General features: G+C 41.7%; 1 protein-coding gene and 1 pseudogene across 3 annotated transcripts in view; both read left to right on the forward strand.

Moving 5' to 3' along the window:
* The window catches only part of ARMH3 (armadillo like helical domain containing 3), a 180,598-nt gene that overhangs the window by 50,528 nt on the left and 105,809 nt on the right, over nucleotides 1–24,261 (forward strand). For all 3 annotated transcript variants that reach the window (XM_032881700.1, XM_032881708.1, XM_032881705.1), the window contains exon 20: nucleotides 7,633–7,721. In XM_032881700.1, coding sequence (XP_032737591.1) covers nucleotides 7,633–7,721 — 89 coding nt within the window. The remainder of the gene's footprint in view (nucleotides 1–7,632; nucleotides 7,722–24,261) is intronic.
* On the forward strand, nucleotides 23,804–24,253 carry LOC116881769 (annotated as a pseudogene).

Here is a 24,261-nt window from a genome sequence, read left to right on the forward strand (position 1 = left end):
AAACTTTAGCGGACCACACAAGAAGACTTCGGGTTAGGGGCTCCTGGGTGGCTCAGTTAGTTAAGTGCCTGCCTTTGGCTCAGGTCATGATCCCAGGGTCCTGGGATCGAGCCCCACATTGGGCCCCTGCGGGAAATCTGCCTCTGCCTCTTCCCACCACCCCTGACTTGTGCTGTCTCTCAAATAAAAATAAAAATAAAAATCTTCAAAGAAGACTTTGGGTTAAAGCAGAACTGTCTCATGTTGAAATAGGAAACCAATACGTGCATAAAAAACACCCCAAAGAAGCAATAAATTTGGAGTAATTCAGCCGGTCTACATTTTAACGTTGTAGCAAGTTGTTAAAATTTTCATTTTGCTTGGTAAATAGTGTAAGTTCTTGAGACTACCAGGCTGGTTATGTCACCGGTTGGGTGGCTGCAGAGGTGGGAACAGAGCTTAGGAACAGTGTCAGAGTGAATATGGGTGGTCTTTGAACCAGAGATTGGTAGCAGCCAGGTGGGAGCGTAAGTAGTGTCTCCTTGCTGCTCCACAGGGGCTCAGTGTTGGGATGGCATCATCAGTAGAGGCAGGGTGCAGGCGGTCCAGATCCAGGCCATGTGAGAAATGCTGGTATGTGGAATGTATTGTGCATGGGTGGTCATGTTTGGGCAGCATCCCACCATCTTTGCTGGCTGCAGCAAGCCTGTCAGCACCAGGTACCTAATGACTACCAGCTTAATGGGGAAATTGATAGAGGAGTTTGTATATTCCTAAATTAAATCATGGCTTGAACCAGGGCATCTTGTAGCTAGCGACCGTCGCATCAAACAGGAGATCACACCATAATGTCTAAAAATCAGCAATAGATTTGGAAACTCTTGGGGTGATTTATGCTATAATTTATGTCACTTGATAAGCAGTTTTGATATAATTTAGTTCATTAAGAGAGTAAAAGAATTATTTAAAAATTTTTTTAAACTTTCTAAAGAATTTTATTTATTTATTTGACAGAGAGCGATCACAAGTAGGCAGAGAGGCAGAGAGAGAGAGAGGTGGAAGCATGCTCCCTGCTGAGTAGAGAGCCTAACGCGGGGCTCGATCCCAGGACCCTGAAATCATGACCCGAGCTGAAGACAGAGGCTTCTCTCTGAGCCACCCAAGCACCCTTGTAGTGTTATTATTTTGTTTGGGCTTCTTTTTTTTGCCCTCCTCTTTCCCTCTTTTCTAGGAAGCCTAAGAAGAAATTAGCTGCCTTTACTTTCACTTGATTCCTGAGCTGTCAGATTGATTCTCTATAGGTTGCTACCTACATTATCTGCTGAAGTTAGTAGGATTTTAGGTTACTCTTTGTCTCAGAATAAAACCATAGAACCTGAGCATAGATTCCCAGCTCCAGAAGTATTCTGTATTTGAAGCTGCCCTTTAGCTGAATTACATTTGGGCAAATAGGTAGAAGAGCCACTTTGTGCTGTGCTCTTTTGCCTTACTTCTTTTGTCTCTTCTGTTTTCTCGGCCTCATTCTTTCATATCAAAACAGTTTCAAGAGTGCTTGGGTAGCTCAGTCATTGGGCCTCTGCCTTCGGCTTGGGTTATGATCGTAGGGTCCTGGGATTGAGCCCTGTGTTCGGCTCCTGCTTAGTGGGAAGCCTGCTTCTCTCTCTCCCACTCCTCCTACTTGTGTTCCCTCCCTCACTGTCTGTCTCTCTGTCAAATAAATAAACAAAATCTTAAACAACAATAACAATAACAACAACAAACCAGTTTCAAGAGGAAAAGCCTCTTTCATTTGCCTAAAACTGGCAGGTTATCTGGGCCTACTTTCTAGGAATTTAACAACTTAGTTCTAATAAGACTTAAGGGCTAGATGTTTATTTTACTTAATTTTTTTGGAAAAATTTTAAAAGTTATTTATTTAAGCAATTTCCACACACAACATGGGGTTTGAACTTATAACCCCGGATCACGAAATACATGGTTTTCCAGCTGAGCCAGCCACGCACCCTAAGTGTTAGACATTTAGTTGGTAAACAGCCAATATTTGTTGAATGAATGAATGAATGAACACAGGAGTCTGACAATTTCTTCTGAATCTTTTGGTTTGTGTGATGAGCCTGGATTTTCAGAGGGATAGAGTCTAAGCCTTGGGCTTCTTTTTCTTCTTTCCTACTCCCCAGCCTACTTTCTGTCTCTATATATTTGTCTATTCTTGACATTTTGTGTAAGGGAGATCATATGCCATGTGACTTTTTGTGACAATGTTTTCAAGTTTCGTCTGTGTTGTGGCATGTATTAGTACTTCATTCCTTTCCGTGGCTGATTACTATTCCGTTGTGTGGATGGGTGTTGTCATTTTATTTACCCATTCATCAGTTGATAGACATTTGGGTTGTTTTTATCTTTGGCTATTATGAATAATGCTGTTATCAACATTCATGTACAAGTCTTTGTATGGATATATGGTTTTTGTGTGTATATACCTGGTAGTGGAATTGGGGGGGTTATGTGGTAACTCTGTGTCTTAACATTTTGAGGAACTGCTACACTGTTTTCTCCATTTTACATTTGCACAGCAGGTGTACACAGGCTCCAGTTTTTCTACGTACTCATCACAGCCAAGGATTTTATGTCTACATGGACTTTCCCCTGACTTTGGCAAAAGTAGAAGGGGCATTAATTTGATTTAAGAAATGATGTTGTTGAGTACTTAGATTCTTGGTTTACAGATATCCAAGTTTTCTCCATATTATTCTCTCATGATCTGCCCATTGTGTTTCCGGACTCTCTTTGCCAAGGATTTATAAACAGTATTGCAATGGGATGAGCAGTTTAATGAGTTTTGATAAATGTATACATCCTTATAACAACTATCCCAGTCAAGGTATAAAACATTTCTCTTCTCTAAAAAGTCCCTTTGTGCCCTTTTTAGAGGATGTTAAAAAAGTTTTTTTTAAAGATTTATTTCAGGGAAGGAGAGTGTATGTACAAGTGGGAGGTGCAGGGAAAGGGAGAGAGAATCTCAAACAGACTCCATGCTGAGTCCCGGGGCTGACATAGGGTCTGATCTCACCACCCCAAGATCATGACCCAAGCTGAAACCAAGAGTCAGACACTCAACCGACTGTGCCTCCCTGATGCCCTGAGGATGTTAAAATTTTTATTTTTTATAATTTTTATTTCTTTATAAAGATTTTATTTATTTATTTGACAGAGATCACAAGTGGGCAGAGACGCAGGCAGAGAGAGAGGAGGAAGCAGGCTCCCTGCTAAGCAGAGAGCCCAATGCAGGGCTCCATCGCAGGACCCTGAGACCATGACCGGAGCTGAAGGCAGAGGCTTTAACCCACTGAACCACCCAGGCATCCCTGATGTTAAAATTTTTAAAGATGAATTTCTTTTAAATGGTGGATTTAAATTTTAATCTAGCTATTAAAATTGAGTTGTAGAAAATTTGGAGAGAACAGAAAAAGAGAAAGAATAGAATTCACCTATAATCCTACCGTCCAAATTAACATCAAAATTAAATCTTTTTTTAGTGCTTGAATATGGTTGTGACCATTATCATACATTTTGCATGCTGTTTTTTCAATTTCCATTGTAACATAAATATCTTCTGTTGTGAAAAATTCCTTTTTTTAAAAAAATAAGATTTTATTTATTTGACAGAGAAAGTGAGAGCACAAGCAGGCAGAGTAGCAGAGGGAGAGGGAGAAGCAGGCTCCACACTGAGCAGGGAGCCCGATGTGGGGCTCAATCCCAGGACCCCCGACATCGGGGCTCGATTCCAGGACCCCGGGATCATGACCCGAGCCAAAGGCAGTCATCTAACCAACTGAGCCACCCTGGCGCCCTGTATTGTGAAAAATTCTTTTTTTTTTTTTTTTTAAATTTATTTATTTGACAGAGATCGCAAGTAGGCAGAGAGGCAGGCAGAGAGAGGAGGAAGCAGGCTCCCCGCTGAGCAGAGAGCCTGATGCGGGACTCGATCCCAGGATGCTGGGATCATGACCTGAGCCGAAGGCAGAGGCTTTAACCCACTGAGCCACCCAGGTGCCCCTGTGAAAAATTCTTAATGGATATTCTTTTTAAGTGCTCCATGGGGCCCTGCCTAGGTGGCTCATTTAGTCATGCGTCCAGCTTTTGGTTTTGGCTCAGGTCATGGCTCAGCATCCTGTTGGGCTCCCTGCTCAGCGGGGAGTTTGCTTCCCTCTCTCTCCTTCTGCCCCTCCTTCCCCGTTCACCCCTACAGTGCACTCCCTGCTTCTCTCACTCTAAAATAAATAAGCCTTAAAAAATAAAAAGAGCTTAATGGGGTTACATTATATATTTATGTTTTAGTATAAAACTTTAGTATAAAACTGCTTGGACTGCGATAACAGCCACAGATTGGGTGGCTTGACAATGGAAATTTATCTTCTCATAGTTCTAGAGGCTGGAAGTCCAAAATCAAGGTGCCAGCACCTTGGTTTCCCCAGAGGTCTCTCTCCAGGGTATACAGATAGCCACCTTTTCGGGGTATCCTCACAGGGCCTTTTGTCTCTGTGGGAGCAAGCACTCTTGGGGTCTCTTCCTTTTCTTATGAAGAAGCCAGCCCTATGAGATTAGGGCTCTACCCTTTTGACCTTATTTAACTTTAATGACTTTTTTTTTAAAAATTCTTTTATTTAATCTCTACACCCCATGTGGGACTTGAACTCATGACCCCAAGATCAAGAGTTGCACACTCCTCTGACTGTGCCAGCCAGGCGCCCCTTTAAGGACTCTCTTAAAGGCCTTACAGCTAAATACAGTCACATTAGTTAGGTTAGGGTTAGGGTTTCAACATACGAATTTTGAAGGGACATAATTTAGTACATAACATACAGTAGTCTCCCCTTCTTAGTTGTTTCATTTTCTGTGGTTTGGAAGCAGATGATCCTCCTTCTGTATACCATGGGTCAGTAGTAGCCTAACGCTAGATCACAATGTCTACATCATTCAGCTTACTTCATCTCACCACATAGACATTTTATCATATTATCATAAGAAGGGTGAGTACAGTACAATAAGATGCTTTGAGAGAGAAACCACATTCATGTACCTTTTACTATAGTATATTGTTATAATTTATCTATTGTATTATTGGTTATTGTTAATCTCTTACTGTGACTAATTTATAAATTAAACTTTATCATGGGTATGTTTGTATAGGAGAAAAACAGAACATAGAGGGTTTGGTACTGTTGACAGTTTGAGGCATCCACTGGGTGTACTGGAATGTATCCCCCACAGATAAGGGAGAACAGTTGTATGTGTGATGATTTACTTACTGTTCTCTCAGCATTGGATGTTATTTCCACAGTTGTTTCCAATTTTCTTTTATTACAAATGAGGTTATGATGAACATCTTTTTGCTTAAAGCATTTAGTTTTTGCATTCTGGGTAAAGCTGAATTCTCCGGAGTGGTGTTTGTCAAAGTCAAAGGGTATAAACGTTATTAAGGCTATTGATAGAGATTGCCATATTGCTTCCTAAAGGGGCCATGTACCAATTCTACTTTGCTTGACAAGGTATAAGTGGCTGTTTTGCTGTACCTTTGTCAACATTAATATCTGTATTAATTTGATGCATAAAAACAATATTTTAATATGCCTATTTAAAGTGAAGTTGAACATTGTAGAAAGGTGTTAACTTTCCATATTTACCCCTTTGGTGGGGTGGGGGATTTGTTGGCTATTTCTTTTGCTCATCTTTCTTATTAGGGATGTTATTTTTCCTTATCGATTTGTGTAAACATATACATTAAGCATAGTAATGCTTTTGTGTTTTTTGCTACAAATGTAATTTCCCATATGATTTGGTTTTAATGTAATCATTCTTTTTTTTTTTTTAAGATTTTATTTAGTTATTTGACACAGACAGAGATTACAAGTAGGCAGAGAGGCAGGCAGGGAGAGAGGGGGAAGCAGGCTCCCTGCCGAGCAAAGAGCCCAATGCGGGGCTCGATCCCAGGACCCTGGGATCATGACCTGAGCCAAAGGCAGAGGCTTTAATCCACTGAGCCACCCAGGCGCCCCTTAGTGTAATCATTCTTAAAAAAACACACAAGATACTCATTTTTAGGAAGTAAATTTCAGCTGTATTCTACTTTGTACTATCCTCCATGGCTTTTTACGCTTTCAAAACCCTCTCCCAATCAGAGATGAAAAAATATTTTTTGTTAGGTTTTAATGTTTGAAAAGTGTTTCATCTCAGCCTATTAACTGCTTATTTAGAAATACTCTCCCAAACATATATGTTAATGTGATATTAGTAATGTTGAATATTCCAGTGACCTAGAATTGTACCATCTAGTAGAAGTTTTTGTGATGATAGAAAAGTTCTGTGTTGTGCTGTGTGATGTGGTAGCCACTAACCACATGTGGTTGTTGAGCATTTGATATATTGCTAGTGCAACTGAAGAGTGAATTTTTAATTTAATTCCTTTTTTTCAAAGATTTTATTTATTTATTTGAGAGAAAGAGAGCGTAAGAGACAGATAACACAGAGGCCAGGGAGAGGAATAGAGGGAGAAGCAGACTCCCCACTGACTAGGGAGCCTGATGTGGAATTTGATCCCAGTACCCTGGGATCATGACCTGAGCCAAAGGCATATGCTAAACTGGCTGAGCCACCCAAGCATCCTAATTTAACTTTAATGTAAATAAAATTTAAGTTAATTATGTATTAAATAAAGAATTTTTTTAAAGATTTCATATATTTATTTGACACAGAGAAATTGATGGGGAGAGAGAGAGAGAGAGACAGAGAACAAGCACAGGCAGGGGAATGGTAGGCAGGGGAGAAGCAGGCTCCCCACTGAGCAGGGAGCCCGATGCGGGGCTTGATCCCAGGACCCTGGGATCATGACGTGAGCTGAAGGCAGATGCTTAACTGACTGAGCCACTCAGGCGCTCCTAAACCAAAATTTAATTTAAAAATTAATTTAAATTAAAAATAAATTTCAATAGCGCTGAAGAAGGGTACCTGGGTGGCTCAGTCGGTTAAGCGTATGAATCTTGATTTTAGCTCAGGTCATGGTCTTTAATTTTGTATTTTTATAGTTTATGTGTACAACATTGAATGGAGTAGTCTTTTTTTTTTTTTTAAGATTTTATTTATTTATTGGACAGACAGAGATCACAAGCAGGCAGATAGGCAGGCAGAGAGAGAGGAGGAAGCAGGCTCCCCGCTGGGCAGAGAGCCCGATGTGGGGCTCGATCCCAGGACCCTGAGATCATGACCTGAGCTGAAGGCAGAGGCTTTAACCCACTGAGCCACCCAGGCACCCCTGAATGGAGTAGTCTTAACTCAGGTCCACTGATGTATGCTTTTCTCAGAGGAAAGATACTCAAGGAAATGGTATCCGTAATACCTGATCGACCGCTGACGTATATGCGATTATAGCCCCCTTTTCCTAGTGATAAAGGAAATGAGCACAAGCATTGTCTGTGTGTGTGGGTTGGGGCGGGGACAGTTTATGCACAGCGAGGTGAAGTTTCTTTCTTTTACTTGTGTACAAATTCATCTCCAGCATCTTTAGTGGCCTTAGCAAAGCTGCCTTCGTAAAGAAAAGGGTATCTGTGGTGAGTTTCAGCATACTTTTAGGCTTATCCCCGTTTTCCTCTGTTACAGACGCTGCATTCAGGTAGTGCATAAACTGCTTTGCTACCAGAAGAAGTGTAGAGTACGCCTGCATTACACCTGGCGGGAGCTATGGTCAGGTAACTTTCTCTTTTTAATTAATCTTCTTTTCCTATATCTTTTATGAGCCCCTAGGCCTAGGCACAGATGAAATTTTTTTAAACTTTTTAGTTTGTTTGGATGCTTCTATTTTCCTTTATACTTTTTGTCATTTCAGCCTTTTTCTTATCCAGATGTAGGCATGTCGCCTATCTAGTCCATACTTCCTCCTAAATTTCTACTCCCTGTATTTTTTTGTCAGCTGGTAGAAACAATTGAATATATCCTGAGCTCTAATGATTCTTGCTTTGAATAAGAGGTAGGAGGAGTCAGTACAAACTTGGATTCTCCCTCAGTTCCATGTGGTAGCAGCATATGGACTATAGGGAGGCTTCTGTGTGTTTCCTCAAGATGAGTAATCTCAGGAGGAATGTCATAGGGAGAGGGGGTGGGGAGGGGGTGGAGAGATGGGGGGGAAATCCTGTTCTTTTTGTTACATCTGGCATTATTACTGTTTACAGACAGTGTCACTTGTACCACTCCCCCTGTGCCAGAGACAAAAACAGCAAATTACAGTGTTTACTTTTGTCTTTGTATCCATTTGGTCGCCCAGTAAAGTCACAGCTACCCCTGCGGGCGGGAAGTGGCTCTTCTCTAAGGGTACAATTAATGCTGGCTTGCCACCCCTTTCTTTTGTGTAACTAAATTGGAGGTTTCAGGAAAGCAGAGGAGACATGCTCCCTGAGGCATTTGCTTGCTGATAGGTCCTGTGGCTTTGGTGACCTGATGGTACAATCAAGTCTTCTTCAGATGATTACAGTGATGAATGGTTGCCCCACCCATGGAAGAGCTTGTGTGTATTCTCAGTAGAGGAGGGTGTGTTAGTGTCAGAGGCTTTGTAAGAAACAGGCCAGTAACCCCACCCCCTTCCATGGAATTCATCTCACTTGTTGTGACACATGGTTTCCTCCCAACCCAATTTGGCTTTCTAAATTTAGTCCTCTATAATGGGAAGTAGAGATCTTTAATTAATGGATTAGCAAGTTCTTTGCAGTTACTGCCTATGGTGGCGAAGAGTGAACAGGAGAATAACACTAAGTGGCAATTGTCGCATTTTGGTATTTTAGGAGAAAAGAGTAGGATTGTGTGAGAGTTTGAGATTGAGATGATCCGATCTAAAGATCTAAAGAGATCAGAAGAGCTTGAAATGACTAAAGTTAAAATTTCCTAGGTAGGAACAATTCTTACTAATATATAGGACTATTGTGGTTGTCTATGAACAGTTATATGATTGCTAGGATCTAAAAATTTAGGATTAAAGAGAAAACACAAAAATAATACAAATCTGTGGATGTTGGTATAGTTGTAGGACTTAAACAAGGACAAATGGTTTATGTCTATAACTGGGATGAAGTTACCCATTGTAGTACTAATGAGTTGGTGCTAATAGTTGTTTCTGCCTGCTTTTGATTCTCTTTGGGTTTGATTTTTCTCTTGTATTCTATTTTTTTTTTTTTTTCCCTTTCTATCCTAGCCATCCTGTCTCTGGTCCCTGGGATCTCTCTGGCTTTTCTCCCATCCTCATCACGTGTGGTCCTCTTCCTCATTGTTTTGTTACATTGCCTTTTACCATTTACCCTCATCTGTCTTGCTGGGGCCCAGGGCTTTCCATTAATTTCCTTCCTCCACTTTGTATCCTGTCCTTTGTGGTACTGTTGTTATATATCCTATTGGCACATATGTTATAAACCCCAAAATACATTGCCATCATTTTTTAAAAAAATATTTTATTTATTTATTTGACCAAGATCACAAGTAGGCAGAGAGGCAGGCAGAGAGAGGGGGAAGCAGGCTCCCTGCTGAGCAGAGAGCCCAACGCGGGCTCGATCCCAGGACCCGAGCCGAAGGCAGAGGCTTTAACCCACTGAGCCACCCAGGTGCCCCTATTGCCATCATTTTTGTTTAAAGAGTCAGTTATCTTTTTTTTTTTTTTTTTCTTAAGATTTTTATTTGAGAGAGAGAGTGAGAGCTCACAAGCAGGGGGAGTGGTAGACTGAGGTAGAGGCGGGCTCCCTGCTGAGCAAGGAACCTGATGTGGGACTCTATACCAGAACCCTGGGATCATAACCTGAGCTGAAGGCAGACACTTAACTGACTGAGCTACCCAGGCATCCCAAGAGTCAGTTATCTTTTAAAGAGATTAAAAATGTCTTCTATATTTATTTTTTCTTGATCTTAGCATTTCCCTATTCTGGCTAAGAAATTGTGAGGCAAGAGACCATTTTTATCCTATTCGATCACTTGACTTTATGTCTTGGAGTAATTTCTGTCATGTGCAGCTCTGTTTGTAATTTTGTGCTATTTCATGACTGATTGATTGGCATCCTAAGACTTGATAGGCTGAGAGGAGATGTACATGATGATTATTAGTGATGCTGGGATCACTTCTTGTTCCTGAGGCATAGGCATTTGTACTGGAGTTCTCTGCCAAGTGAGGCTAGGTCCTTTTCCTATATAGACTGGGTGAGCCTCCTGGAACCCTGGCTCCCTGTATTCATACACAGTGAGATGCAGAGCAGCAGGTGTTAAGGAACGTTGCAAAATACTCTACTACATCTGATGCATCAGAGCCCGTAATAATGTATAATATTGCAATCAGTGAATATAAATGTGGTTATGGTGGATCCGCCCACTCCTTGGCTGGCAGTACCCCTCATATGTTGGTAAGCCCATGTTTTTACTCTTTCTTTGCCTTCTAGACTTAAGGATTTACTGGAGGTGTGTGAACCTCACCATGGTAAATATGCTTATGTGTATAGATCGCCATACTGTGCTGAGAACTTTAATTGAATTTTATTTATAAATAAAAGTGGTAAGGCATGTGTTGTTAGATTGGGCACACAGAAGCCGTTGGGTGTCTAGGAAGCAATTGGCTAGGGCCCAAATGCCTTTTGTTGTTTGGAATGTGGGTGTGTGTTACCACTGCACTTCAAATGGTGATTTTTATTCCTGTGCTGTTTGACTGCAATCACTCCTTGTTAATGGGAAGGTAACCAGAGGCCCCCTTCCAAATTCCCATAGAACAAGGTAGCTGGATTAGTTGGGGGTTTAATCCTGCCTGGCCTCTTGATTTTACAGATATAAGCCCTGACCTTCTCCCTGCTGCCATTGTCTATTTATATGATGCCCGTCACCATAGTATCAGAGTATGTGGGGAAATATATTTAGGCTAACTCTAAAAAGAGTAGGGAAAGGAAGAAGGCCTGTCTTTGTCATTGCCCTCTTTTTAGCAATCACTATTTTTCACTAAGTTATGGAAAGTTCAAAAGCTCTTCTCTGACCTCTAGGCTACGTAGATCTCCTATTTGGGATAAAAGATTAGGTCTTAAAACTATCCTCTATAGAGATAGAAAACTGGGTTTTAGGCTAAGATACTAGAAAATAGGTCTTTACCTCTGAGAATATAATGAAAGATAAAATCTTTGTGTCCAGAAAAACGTCCATTTGCATATACATATTTTGCATATAATTTCAGAGAGTTCACGGACCCTCTGAAGCCATCCACGATCCTGTGTTAAGAATCCCTGTCTTGGGGCACCGGGGTGGCTTAGTCATTGAGTGTCTGCCTTCGGCTCAGGTCATGATCCCAGAGTCCTAGGATTGAGCCCTGCATCTGGCTCCCTGCTCTGCGGGGAGCCTGCTTCTCCCTCTGGCACTCCCCTGCATGTGTTCCTTCTCTTGCTATCTCTCACTCTGTCAAATACATAAAATCTTTAAAAATAAATAAATGGATAAATAAATTTTTTTTTAAATCCCTGTCTTAATTTTAGGTTCCATGGCCTCCCAATTGCTTCTCTTTTCACAGAATATCTTATTATCTGTGTTAATATTTTCTCTTTATTTACTGATCATACTGTATTCCTCCTAGGAACTTTAGCTTCCCAACCTCCTCTCTGAACTTCTTGGGGATAAAGAGCATGTTGGTCACTATACTTTATTTCCTGTGTCTTCCTATGGCACTTCAGGTTTCTATTTTAGCATATTGCACTGTTTCGCAATGTGTGCATAAGTCTGTATAATGATTTATTTAAATATCTTTCTTTCCTCTTAAAAAACTTTTTGTAGGGCAGAGCCCATGTTTTTATCATCACTTTATCCTCAGCACACTACTTGGCTTGTAACAGGGTCTCAGAAAACATTTGAATGAATAAATGAATAAGTGGGCATGTAGAATTTCTATTAGTAATGAGTCAACATTCTCTTAAAGCAGCACAGTGTTGTGTTTGGGTCTCACAACAGTAACAGCAACAATGATAATAATAACAACAACAACAGTAATAATAATAGAATCCAGTAGGATGTTTGTTGTCATGTTTCTGTTGAGCTGACTTTATCCCCTTTTTATTTGAAAAAATTTTTGAAGATTTTATTTACTTATTTGAGAGATCAGGACCCCAGACAAAGGCAGATGCTTAACCCACTGAGCCACCCAGATGCCCCTATTTGAATTGTTGGTATGAAAGGGAGTGGTGGGTGATTTCTCTTTCCTTTGTCTGTTTTCTCCATATCTACAGATATGTGGATTGCTTTTAACTAAGTAAAAATGGAAACTTTGATGGTTTCCAAGCCATTAACCAAAGAATGAGCAGAATGTTTAGAGAGAAGCATGTAGTTGTTAGAGAGGAAAAGACCTGAACAGAGCTTCATGGAGTCAGCTTGTTTTACTTTCTTCCACTGCAGGCAGAAGGGGCACTGGGGAGGCAGCCTGCATTTAAATAGTGTAGCTTTCCACAGTCTGAAAACATGGGTCGATTTAAAGGCAGATTTATACTGACATTTTATATTCGACATTTATCTATGGATCACCGTCCTTCTTACCCTTTCACTTTGCCACATCCCTGGGTGATAAGTCATTATTTTTATCACCATTTGTTGGGGAAGGGAGTGGAGGTATAGGAGGGTAAGTGCCTTGCTAAGGATCATGGAACCAGATACTAAACAGAGTCATGATTAGAACTTAGAGTTCCTGACTTCTATGCTCAGACGTAGATCACTAGGCAACATTTGCTTCCCTGCAGGAAGAAAGGCCTCCAAAGCCCCCAAAACAATCTGTTCAGCTTCACTGTGCTAAATAGCATCCAAAGCATTCACAGCTTTGTGAAAAAGAGAGAAATTGTACATGGCCTGACCTTTTAGATACCTACTGGGAAAAACGGAAAACCCAGAGAGTGTCACAGCTTTGTGGATCCAGTTGGCTTTCTCATCACTAGCAGAAGTCTGTGACTTCGTGGTTAGGTGTACCTTGAGACTGGGAGTGAGGCTTTTGTTGGAAGCTTGTTATATTGTAGGTGTTGTCACATAGGACTGAAAATTTTTAAGAGAAAGTCTGACCTGAGCCATAGATGGACGTGTGTGTTCTTGTATAAGTAAGTATAGCTTTGACAGCTTGGTGGCCCCTCCTGGTTTCGGGAAACTATCCTTTGACCTTTTAATTGTCAGCTTTGTTTGTTTGTTTGTTTAGTTTCTTTTTTGAACTTTCAATTTTGATATAATTATAGACTCACAGGAAGTTGCAAAAATAGTATAGCAAGTTCTCGCACCCTTCACCCAGCTTCCTCCAATGGTGAGATCTTATATAACTCTACAATATTGCTTCTTTTAGTTTTGGAGAAGGTATGGGGAGGAGGGAAGGACAAGGCAGCAAACAGCTAGAGTAGACGGAGAGGGGAGTTTTGGCGGCTGCTGTTGCTATTTTGTTTTTAAAATTGCTTTTTAAATTGTTCTTCCTCTTTCCCCCAAATTTTCTCTGATGTAGAGGAAGATGTTACAAGATGTATTCTAGGCTTGATGTGCCTAATTAAGACTGCTCTAGCTTCTATGTGCAAAAAGATGGAGGCTTTTTTCTTCTGTGTATGATCAGTTTCTCTCAGAATGTTTTAATACAGGGTCATTAGAAGGCATTTTTCTGTTTCCATAATTTTGTTATGAAAGATTCTGTACAGCAGTATAGAAAGCCCTAGGACTGAAAAAGAATGCCAGAAGACTCTTTTTTCCTTCAAATCACCACATTTGGCTAAGTCTAAAATTTATACTATTTTGACTCTTTCTTTCATCCCCTCAAAAACTTGGCAGAAGCAAAAGATAAGAATTTCTAACAGGTTTAGCCTGTTAGAAGGAGAAAAAGAGTCCCACCAAAAGCCCCTGAAAAGAGTGAGAAATCTCTGTTCTTTTCTCTGCACATGAAATCACTTCCTTTCCAGAAAAATGTCAACTCTCATAGGCCTATTAGCATCTTGTCAACCAAAAGAGACAGAGGAAGAAGTAGCTGTGCTTTTGTTGCTCTGCCTGTACTAGTTGTAAAGGAGCATACTTGGTTTCATTGTTCCCTGCATCTCCAGTGAGCAGGACAGGTCTGTTACTGTTTTTCTCACCTTTTGGCAGGAAGTAAAGTTCTTGATTCTACGTCACATGCCTCCACTGAGATGTGGTCTCACTGACTGTTCGATTTCTTAAAGGGTGATGATTTTGGCTCTCCCTCAGCTGGGCAGTATTGGAAAAAATAAGCAGGTGGTATAGGACCCTAGAAGGCACTGGCTTCTGAGCATGCTTAGAGGCAGCTGCACAGGAACAAGGTGTATGGGGTCCAGCATTTCCCAGAGTCTGAGTTCCATATGGGAACTTTCACATAAGGGCTCATTTTCATGATAAAGAAGAGGGTGGGTGGTAACTGTGAGAATTACAGTGTCCCCAAGTAAACGGAGAATTGGAGATAGTTGAGAACCTTATTTTCCCTTTTAAGCAGATGTACTTCAACAGCAAGGAAAATGTAACACAGAACCTAACTTCCATTTAAAATAAGAATTTGTTCTTTTTTCCAGTTCATCTAGAGGGGTGTGGAGCCCTTAGGCAGTGCAGCCTGTTGATGTGTGTGTGTGTGTGTGTGTGTGTGTGTGTGTGTGTGTGGTAAAATACACATAATACTTACCATCTTAACTGTTTTTAGGTGTGTGGTTCAGTGGTATCAAATGATTACCACATTGTTGTGCAGCCGTCCCCACCATCTTTCCCCATAATTCTTTTCATCTTGTAAAACAAAAACTCTATACCTACCAGACAAGAACTCCCCATTCCTCCCTTTGCCAGCCTCTGGCAAGCAGTATTCCACTTTCTGTCTTTATGATTTTGACTACACTAAGCATCCCAAGTGAGTGAAATCATACAGTGTTTGTCTTTTTGCGACCGGCTTATTTCACTTAATATAATATTCTCAGGTTCAAGAAATCAGTTCTCTCTTCCTCAGAGTTTGCTTTTTTTGGTTAATATTTTTATTTATTGTTTTTGTTGTTGTTGTTGTAGGCTATCTCTGCCCATGTTCAGCGTGAGTGTAAACTTAATGTCTTCTTTGCTCTCTTCTGAGCCTTTTCTTGGGCATGTGCAGTTACTTTCTAGATTTCCCTGTATATGCAATTAATTTTTTTTTTAAAGGACCCCCAACACGGGGCTTGAACTCATGACCCTGAGATCAAGACCTGAGCTGAGATCAAGAGTCAGATGCTTAACTGACTGAGCCACCCCGGTGCCCCTGTGCAGTTGTTTTTGAATGTTCTAGTCTTAAATGTCCGGCTTTATTTCTGTGAAGAAACATACAAAAAAATGAAGGTGGAGAAAAAAAGGGCACTTGGCCCTTCATTTATTTATCTTTTTAAAGATTTTATTGATACATTTGAGAGAGAGCACAGGTACAAGACAGGGCAGCGAGAAGCAGACTCCCCACTGAGCAGGGAGCCCGCTGTGGGGCTTGATCCCAGGACCCTGAGATCGTGACCTGAGCTGAAGGCACCCTATACCTGGCCCTTTTAAATCTCATGGATGTAACTGACCTGGGTGGGGATGGGTTTGCCTCAGTGAGAGGAGGTACAGCAACACTGGCAGCTTGCTTCTTTGTCTGCATCTCCGTAATCAGAAGCAGGAATCAGCTCTCCAAGCACAGATCTCCAGTACTTGGGGGATAGACTCCTTTTTTGCCCACCTTACCTCCTACAAGCTGTGTGCATGCTCTTGCCCGGCAACATAGCTGGGCAGGTGGGGTGGGGAATGCATAGTTGCTACTTTGCTAAGTGCTGAAATTGACCGAAATTACCCAAAATTTAACATCAAAGTCTTCCCTTGGAAATTGAAAACCTTTACCATACTTCAGAGTTCCAAAATAGTTAACATCAGACACATTCCGTCACTGCAGTGATTGGGTAGGGAGAGAGATACCTGTTGCTTTCTACTCTGCTTGTCTTCCCAGAATCCTCCCATCAGATGTACTAACTTTTCTCCTGTGTTCACCTGGAGGGCTTATAGCACACAACCAAAAGCATTTCATTTTCTTGTTTCATTCATTGGCCTCTTTAAGTGAGGGGCTTGGGTTTGCAGCCAGACAGATACCTATATTCTGAGAGGCCACCTGGTGTATTTTGTATTTATTCTACTGGTACGTGTTGGCTTCTAAGTCCTTCCTGCACCACTTTGCTGATTGACAGGGAGCCTGCCGATTGTTGGCAGTGTCCCTGGGTAATTGGTGGTTTTGTCCAGAGATGCTGGAATTGGCTAGAGTTAGAGTGCCTCTGGGGTTTGGGAGGCATTGGCTTGTTATACTAGTGCTATTTCTAGCCTGTCCTTGGAGTTTCTCTGCCTTTCTTCTAAGCAAGTGAGATGCTAATGTTTCTCTTCTATCAGTCACTGTGAAATTATCTATTTCCCCAAATGAGTGCGTTTTGATTTGGATCTTTGGCATTTCCTCCCAGCTCCGTGCCAGGCCACAACATAGGGCCTGGTTGAGTCTTGTCTTTGCTTCCTTTCTCTTTTTCTTTATAGTATGTTAAAACTGTTAAAATAATAGCTCTTTCTGACCTGATTCTTTGGAGACAATTTATTTGTGCTCTGCTAAAGGCTCTCTGTCTCCTTCCTGTTTTTAATATTATTTAAATGTCATTCACTTGGTTTTATAATTAATCCTCCCCTTTGCTTCTCTGAGGCAGGCATCTGAGCTACCACTTAATTGTGTCTTCCTGTAGTTGGCTTGTTCTTCTCTGCACCTGGTTTACCTCAGTGTGGGGGACAGGTTTTAGTCCTGGAGAAGTTCCCATATCCATTATTCATTCTGCTCTTCTACATGGCAAGACAATTTGCTGCTACTCTCTCCTTGAATTCAAAGCAATTCAGGAAAAAATTCTGGGGGAGTCCTCATCATGTGGGGTACACTGATATTAAGAGCAGCTCTGCAAACAAGGCTCCTTGTGGGGTAAGGGAGGCCTCTGTGAGGTGGCAGGATTCTCAAGTGGATGGCACCAAACTCTTCCCATTTGAGAAATAGATCAGCTGCTTCTGCCTCTGGGAATTCACTTGGGACTCAGGAAACCATCAAGGTACCTATTCCTGGTTCAGCTTCCCAGAACCTGCTTGCTATCTTATATTCCACGTGGATCTGCATTCAGAAGTCAGAACTTCGGCGCACTCTTGCCATACTTGACGTGCAGGATCCCCACGGGAAGGAGCTTGGGCCAAAGCTAAGTGTGAGACTGACTGGTGCTTCTAGTAGAGTCAGAAGAGGCAGCAGTTGCAGCCAATTTGTAGTTCCTGAAAAAGAGCCCAGAAACAAAATTTTCAAAGTGGCTGGTAGACTTTCCAATGAAGAAACAAATGTGTACGGAGCACCTACTTCCCTACAACTTAACCATATTGCATGTGGAATATAATACCTCAAATATCTCACTGACCTAACTTCTCTATTTTTCACTCAGTGTAGGTTAAGAGTTTCTGGACCCGGTGTCTGGAGCCTCATTTAATAGAGTTAGCAAAGATTAGCAGTCTAATCCAGGATCCCCAAGGATTTCCTAGACTATTGTTGGTACTTAAGTGCTTTGGTGGCTTTGATGGTGAACTTTAATCATTATTCTGAAGGCTGCCATAGTGTTGCTGTCTTGAAGGCTACTCAGGATTCATTTTGAATTTGCATTCCTGCCCAAGAGTCCGTGGCTCTCTGTTGATTGAGCATATTTGGCTCCTTTTCTTTAGCCCATCAAAGAGGAAACGTTTTTGCGTGTTTGGCCATGTACTCCATGCTGTGTATACCGTGATGTAAATTTTAGCTAGTCACTTACGCTGAGGTTATAGAAAGTTGGGATGGATGTTTGTGGGGCTCCTGCTAGTGTTGGTGAAAGAAAAACATTGACCTCTTATTTGTTTTTGATTGGTAAAACATACATAAAATTTAACCTTTTTTTTTTTTTAATTTTATTTATTCATCTGACAGAGATCACAAGTAGGCAGAGAGGCAGGCAGCAAGAGAGGAAGGGAAGCAGGCTCCCTGCTGAGCAGAGAGCCCAGTGCGGGGCTCCATCCCAGGACCCTGGGATCATGACCTGAGCTGAAAGCAGAGGCTTTAACCCACTGAGCCACCCAGTAACCATTTTTAAATGTACCGTTCAGTGGCATTAAGTATATTTACATCATTGTTGGAAACATTTCTACCTTCCATCTCCAGAATTTTTTTCATCTTCGCAAACTGAAACTCTCTGTACCCTATAAACAATAACTCTTACATTTCTCCTTCCCTCCACTTCCTGGCCACCACCACTCTACTTTCTGTCTCTGTGAATTGACTACTCTAGTTATATAAGTTGAATCATTCGGGATTTGTCCTTTTGTGACTGACTTTTTCCACTTAGCATAGTGTCTTTGTGGTTCATCCATGTTGTAGCAGGTGTCAGAATTTCCTTCCTTTTTCAGGCTGAATATTATTCCTTCGTTTGTATATACTGCATTTTGTTTATTCATTCATCAGTTGATGTTGGGTTCTTCCACCTTTTGGCTGGCGTGAATAATGCTGCTGTGAGCATGGGTGTATAAACACATGTTTGAGTTCCTTCTTTTTCACCTCTTGTTTTTTAGAGTGTGCAGGTTAAAGTGTCCTAGGTCAGTGGAATGAAATCCTCACATTCTTAGGAGAGAGATGCACTTGACCTTATAGGATTTTTTCATTTGGCCACTTTGATATAGGAGGGCCAAGTCAGTCGAGTTCAACTAGAGTTATGGTTTGGGTAGCAAATATGGGTATTGACCCTACAAAGCTAGCTCTCCCGCCCTCAACAACCGTTCTTTTAATTTAAGTTTAGGTGGAACCAGTACAGCTGTATAAGACCTTGGCAAGGGGAATTCATGGACCTTCTTCCCAATATGTTGTTGCCCTTGATGCAGTTTAACTCCAACTAGCTATGTGGCTTTGAGTAACTTATTTAACCCTTCTGAATTTCAATTTAGTCATCTGTAAATCAGGACCAATAATACCTTCTTCATTGGATAGTTAAGGGGATTTGATGAGAATAATGTACTTTCAGTGCTTTACATAATGCTTAGTATCTAGCAGACACTTAATATATGTTACCTTCCTTAGCACTTATGGCCAATATATTTCTCCCTTTGAAAAGAGATGAGTGTAGTTTGGGGCAAGTGATTTCTGTAGTTAACTCTTTTTAAGGTGTCACATAGAGAGCAGTAGAAAAGAGGAAGGTTTGAGATACTTTGTGTGAGCTTCTGGCACAGTTATTAACCTGAGTAACAACCTGTGGTTGTTACTCAGCAAGAAGATATGATACATTTCTTTATGTGATATGTCTCTCTGGTGTTAGCATTTTGGGGCAGCCCATTCCTGGGGGCTGTGGAGGATGGAAGCTGATGAGAATTGTCTCTTAAGGCCTGGAAGGTTTAAACTACAAAGCTTGTCTGCATCTAAAAGGACACTCTCTTCGATAAGCTCTGCCATTCTGTTTTGTGGGGATCAGCAGCCTTTGCTCACCAAAGGGGTAATACTGTTTACACAGCGTTGAGTTACTCTAACATAGGCCCTTCTTTGGAAATATATCAGATGAAGCATCAAGTCTTTGGTAAAGAAGAGCTTGTGTTAGCTTCTTCTCCCCTTATAGAAACTATTTAAAAATTGGAGGGGTGCCTGTGTGACTCAGTCAGTTAAGCATCTGACTCTTGGTTTCCGCTCAGGTCACGATCTCAGGGTAGTGAGATTGAGCCCGGAGTCCTCAGGCTCCATGCTCAGTGGGAAGTCTGCTTGTCCCTCTCCCTCTGCTCCTCCCCCTCACTCTCTCTCTTTCTCTCCCTCTATCTCTAAAATAAATAAAAAATCTTCAAAAAAAAATTGGAAACACGATGAACCAAAAGGTTATATTAAAAAAAAGACATCCTGCCCCCCCTTATCTCCACAATGACTACAACATGTACTTGATACCAAGCTCTTACAGACATATGACTAATGAACAGTGCTATGTTTATACAACCAACCTCTTATCTTTTATAGTTATCTTAACTCTTCTCTTATGTATTGCTACTTCTGTGACTATCTGTGGAACAGTTTGGCTGGTCATGTGCCCAGATGACACCAAGTGGACAAGTGGATAAAGGGCAGTTTTCTAAAAATGTGTGTGTGTGTGTGTGTGTGTATACACGTGTGCATGAGGAAAGTGGTGAGCCAGGAGCCAGCCAGGGTGAGCTCTGTGCTACTTATGTGTTGGCACTGAGATCCCGAGTGCCAGTTTTCTCCTGTCCTTGACTTGCCCCTGTCTGATAGGAAGCTGTTCTCTTTTTTGGCCTGCACTTAAATCCCATGCATAGCTCTGTACCATAACAGCTTATGAATAAGCCTGGCTGCTAATTATTTATACCAGTGTTTTTGTCTTGTTTTGTTTCAGTTCTGATTTTGCATAAAGAAAGGGGATCTTGGCTCCCTTTATTTATTTATTTATTTTAAAAAGACTTATTTAATTTAGAGAGAGGGCGAGTGAGAGCATGTGCATTGCAGGTGCACAAGCAGGGGGAGGCGCAAAGGGAGAGCGAGAATCTCCAATGGACTCCCCGCTGGGTGGGGAGCCTGACACTGGCTTTATCTCACGATCCTGAGATCATGACCTGAGCTGAAATCAAGAGTTGGATACTTAACTGACTGAACCATCCAGATGCCCTTGGCTCCCTTTAAAGTCCAGATCCAATCACATTCCATGTTCAGATCTTAATTTTAAAGAGGGCAAAGCTGAGTGAGGGGGATAGGAATAGTTTTAGTTGACAGTTACATGCTGTTACTCCCCTTCCCTCCCTCCCTCCCTCCCTTTCCTTCCCTCTTCCTTCTTTCTCTTTTCTTTTTTTCTTTCTCATTTCCTTCTTCCCTTTCTTTATTTCTTTCTTTCTTTCAAGATACTACAAAGGAGGCAGAAACAGAAGAGGGGAGAAAGGTGTGTGACAGGTGAGCTTCAGGGAAGAGCGACGAGAGCAGATACAGAGGCCCTGCTGAGGTGGTTGATGCTGAGAGAAGCTACTTGGGAGTCTTTTAAGTGTTGCAAATGGGCAGTAGAAAGGTAATAGTGAGGTATTAAACACCTGTACTCTTAATAAGTACCTCAGGATCAAGAGAAAGAGTGGACCAGATTTATGAAAATGAACTGAAATAGCCAGTAGATGGGTTATAAAGCAGAGTCAAAAGAAGTGTTGGGAATAGTGTAGTCAGCAGATCTAAGCACACCATTTGTAGGTAAGCGTCTCTCTCTTTAACATGTAATTCCATCTGGCACCTTTATTTAATCTTAGTGGAATGGGAGAAAGCACACTAAACAGGAGACCAGGTTCTAGTCTCAGCTTAGTCACTAGCTACTTGGGGTGGTGGTGGGAAGAGGTGTTTTCTGATCCAGAAACGAGGGAACTGGATTACATGATCTCTAAAGTCCTTTCTAGTTCCAAAAATCAGGTATCCTGAAGCCTCACAGACTTAGAACTCCCAATACATCAGGTCAGAGGATAGCAGACCTTGTGTGCATGGTGATAGAGAGGACACCAAACAGTTGACAGAATGAGTGCAGAGGGTGATGATTTTCAAAAAGCACTATTCCATGGGATGCTGGGGCATTCTCTCTTGAGGAGGAATTGTGGTCCCTGATGTAAGAGGCTTGTGGGAGCGGATTTTAAGGTTGCTTTGTTCATTTTCTCTGCCTATGTAATTTCCTCTAGAGAATGACCAGTTCCAGGTGAGAAAACCCTGGCCTTTTTTGGAGGTGGGGGGCTGTGTATGGAGTAGGTAGGTATCTCTGCCTGAATTATCACGGGCAGAATGCAGTTTTTCCCTGGCACTGACCCTCAGAGTACTGCAGTGCTGAATTCTTCTCAAAACTGTTTGGCTCCACTGATGTCTGTGGTAGTTGGGACATAGGTTGCCTCTAGGCCTGTGCCAGAATTGCTCTCTTCTTCCCCTTGTATTTTTCACTTTGTCATCCCTGACTCTGAATCCCAGAGATCAAGACTAGTTGTAGTCCAGAAGAGGAGCAATAAATCATCGCTCCCACTTCTTTTCCTCTAGGTTTTCTGCTCCTTAATTACCACATAACCACTGCTGAGGCCGCATCTTTGTGCTGTATGTGCTAGGGACAAAAGCCCTCCTTCATTGGATGTATACAAAAGCTGCTTTGTCTCTCTCCAGCCATTGTGTTTTGCTGTTTTGCCCTGTGCCACATGCTTTACCCGTTCTTTTCTCTTGTCTCCTGTGAGTTTTTAGTCTGATTGTCAGATGATTTATCCATTAACAGGGCTTGCCTAAGCTCTGGGGGTAGTGGGTAGAGTGGGCAGCCCTTAAATAACTCGGCAAGATGATCTTCATTAAAGAGAGAGGTTTGGGCTGGGTTAGTCATTTCTGTATGGATTCTAGCTAGTCCCCTTCATTCTCTGAGCTCCTGGTAGGAGTTAAGCAGGTCGTGTGATCCAGAATGGGCTCCTATGGAGCTTTTTTTGGGTCTAGTCCAACAGATTGCTTGTTAAATAACATCAAAAGGGCCAGCTGCCTATCATTTGCCTTTCCATTATGAAACCTCAGCGAACTTGAGTTAGTGCAAGGGTGAGGAGTTCATAAATGAGGATGCCTATGACCTTCATCTCTAGTAAGGCTTTTTTGCTATTTGAGGGGAAGATTCAGACTTTAGAAACAGAGTGTAGACAGGCCCTTGTACTTTTCCTTGCCTGCTGTTTCTTTACTGAACCTCTGCTTTCAGAGGTTGAGAGTAAGGAGTGTTGTGTGGCAGGCAGCAAGTATCTGGAGAGTCTTACTCCTACTCATCATTCCCTGCTGCTTCAAATCAAAGCTCACATCTCTTCTCGAAGGGTAGTAAGCTTCACACAAAGCTCAGACAGCATGGGAGAATGGACTTCTTTGCTGGCAAAGAAGCAGATATGGTCTTAGAAAAGGAGAGGTCAAGCCTTTTTGTGTGTCTGTGGGAGTAGAGAGAGTTGAGGGGGAGAAGACAGAAGGACCATCAATTGCTTGCAGCTGCTGAACCCCTTCTTCCTACTTTCCCATCAAGTAGGGGAGGTTGATACAGCGGCAGTAGTCATGATGGGCACAGAAGTAGGATTTACTTCATGGTTTTGGGTGAAGGAGAACAAGGCAACTGACAATTTCTTCTATGCTTAATGTTTATTTGCAAAATGTCTTTATACCTACAGGGGTAAGCTAGGGTTTTGGCAGTCAGTCTTGTAACTGAGGTTGCTTGGGTTTTAATCCTCATTAAGCATACCAGGGAGAAAGGGGACCTTTTTGGCAAATGCTGTCATGGTTGAGAGAGGAAAGAGTAAGCTGCCGTTTTGTTTGAATAGTTAAGGACTTTTTTTTCTCTTTATGAGAAAGAGCTGAAGTCCAGTATAGTTGGCACATCTGGTGACCAGTTAAAATGGAAAGATGTCCCTCTTAGCCATGATGTTTGAAACAAATGCACAGCTAAAACATAGCAAGATGACATGCAAGCAGCCTGGGATGAGAGGGGGGATCCTCATTTTGATCTATACATTGAATAAATTTGGTGGGGAAATCACTGTGTGGGAGTAAATTTGGAATACTAAGAGGTCTTTTTTTTTTTTTAAACATTTGTTTATTTTAGAGAGGGAGGGAGAGCACAGAGGGAGAGAATCTCAAGCAGATTCCCCACTGATCGCAGAGCTGGATGCATGGGATCATGACCAGAGCCAAAACCAAGAATCAGAAGCTTTACTGTCTGAGCCACTCAGGAGTCCCTAAGATGTCCTTTTGTAGTCAGATTTCCAAGCTTAATTGCTATTAAAGAAGTGGTGCAAAGAGGTCAGAGTGTGGGTCTCCCTTGCAGCAGCTGCAGTCATGGCAGGACAGGCGTTTAGAAAGTTTCTTCCCCTCTTTGAACAACTTTTAGTTGAAAGGAGAGCTGCCAAAACTAACCAGAGGAGGCATTAACACTTCCAGAAAAATCTCAAGGAATAGAATTGCAAGCAACAACGGTAGTAGCTGTTAGTTTGGGTTCTAAAGGAAGGGGTAGAGAGATTCAGCCAGTTAGTGTGAAATTTCAAGATCAAGTTCTTCTCTCAGAATATGGAAGCACCAAAGTAGTTCTAGATGATAAGGATTATTTATTTAGATATGGTGACAGTCTTAGAAAGTATGTAGACTGAAAGAAATCATTATTAAAATGGCATTAAGTGAAGCTGCCCATTCCAGTGAAGTTGTGAAATCTTTCATCATGTAAT

This window comes from Lontra canadensis, unplaced genomic scaffold, assembly GCF_010015895.1.
Source record: "Lontra canadensis isolate GAN:19392208 unplaced genomic scaffold, GSC_riverotter_1.0 scaffold3, whole genome shotgun sequence".
Classification (NCBI taxonomy): Eukaryota; Metazoa; Chordata; class Mammalia; order Carnivora; family Mustelidae; genus Lontra; species Lontra canadensis.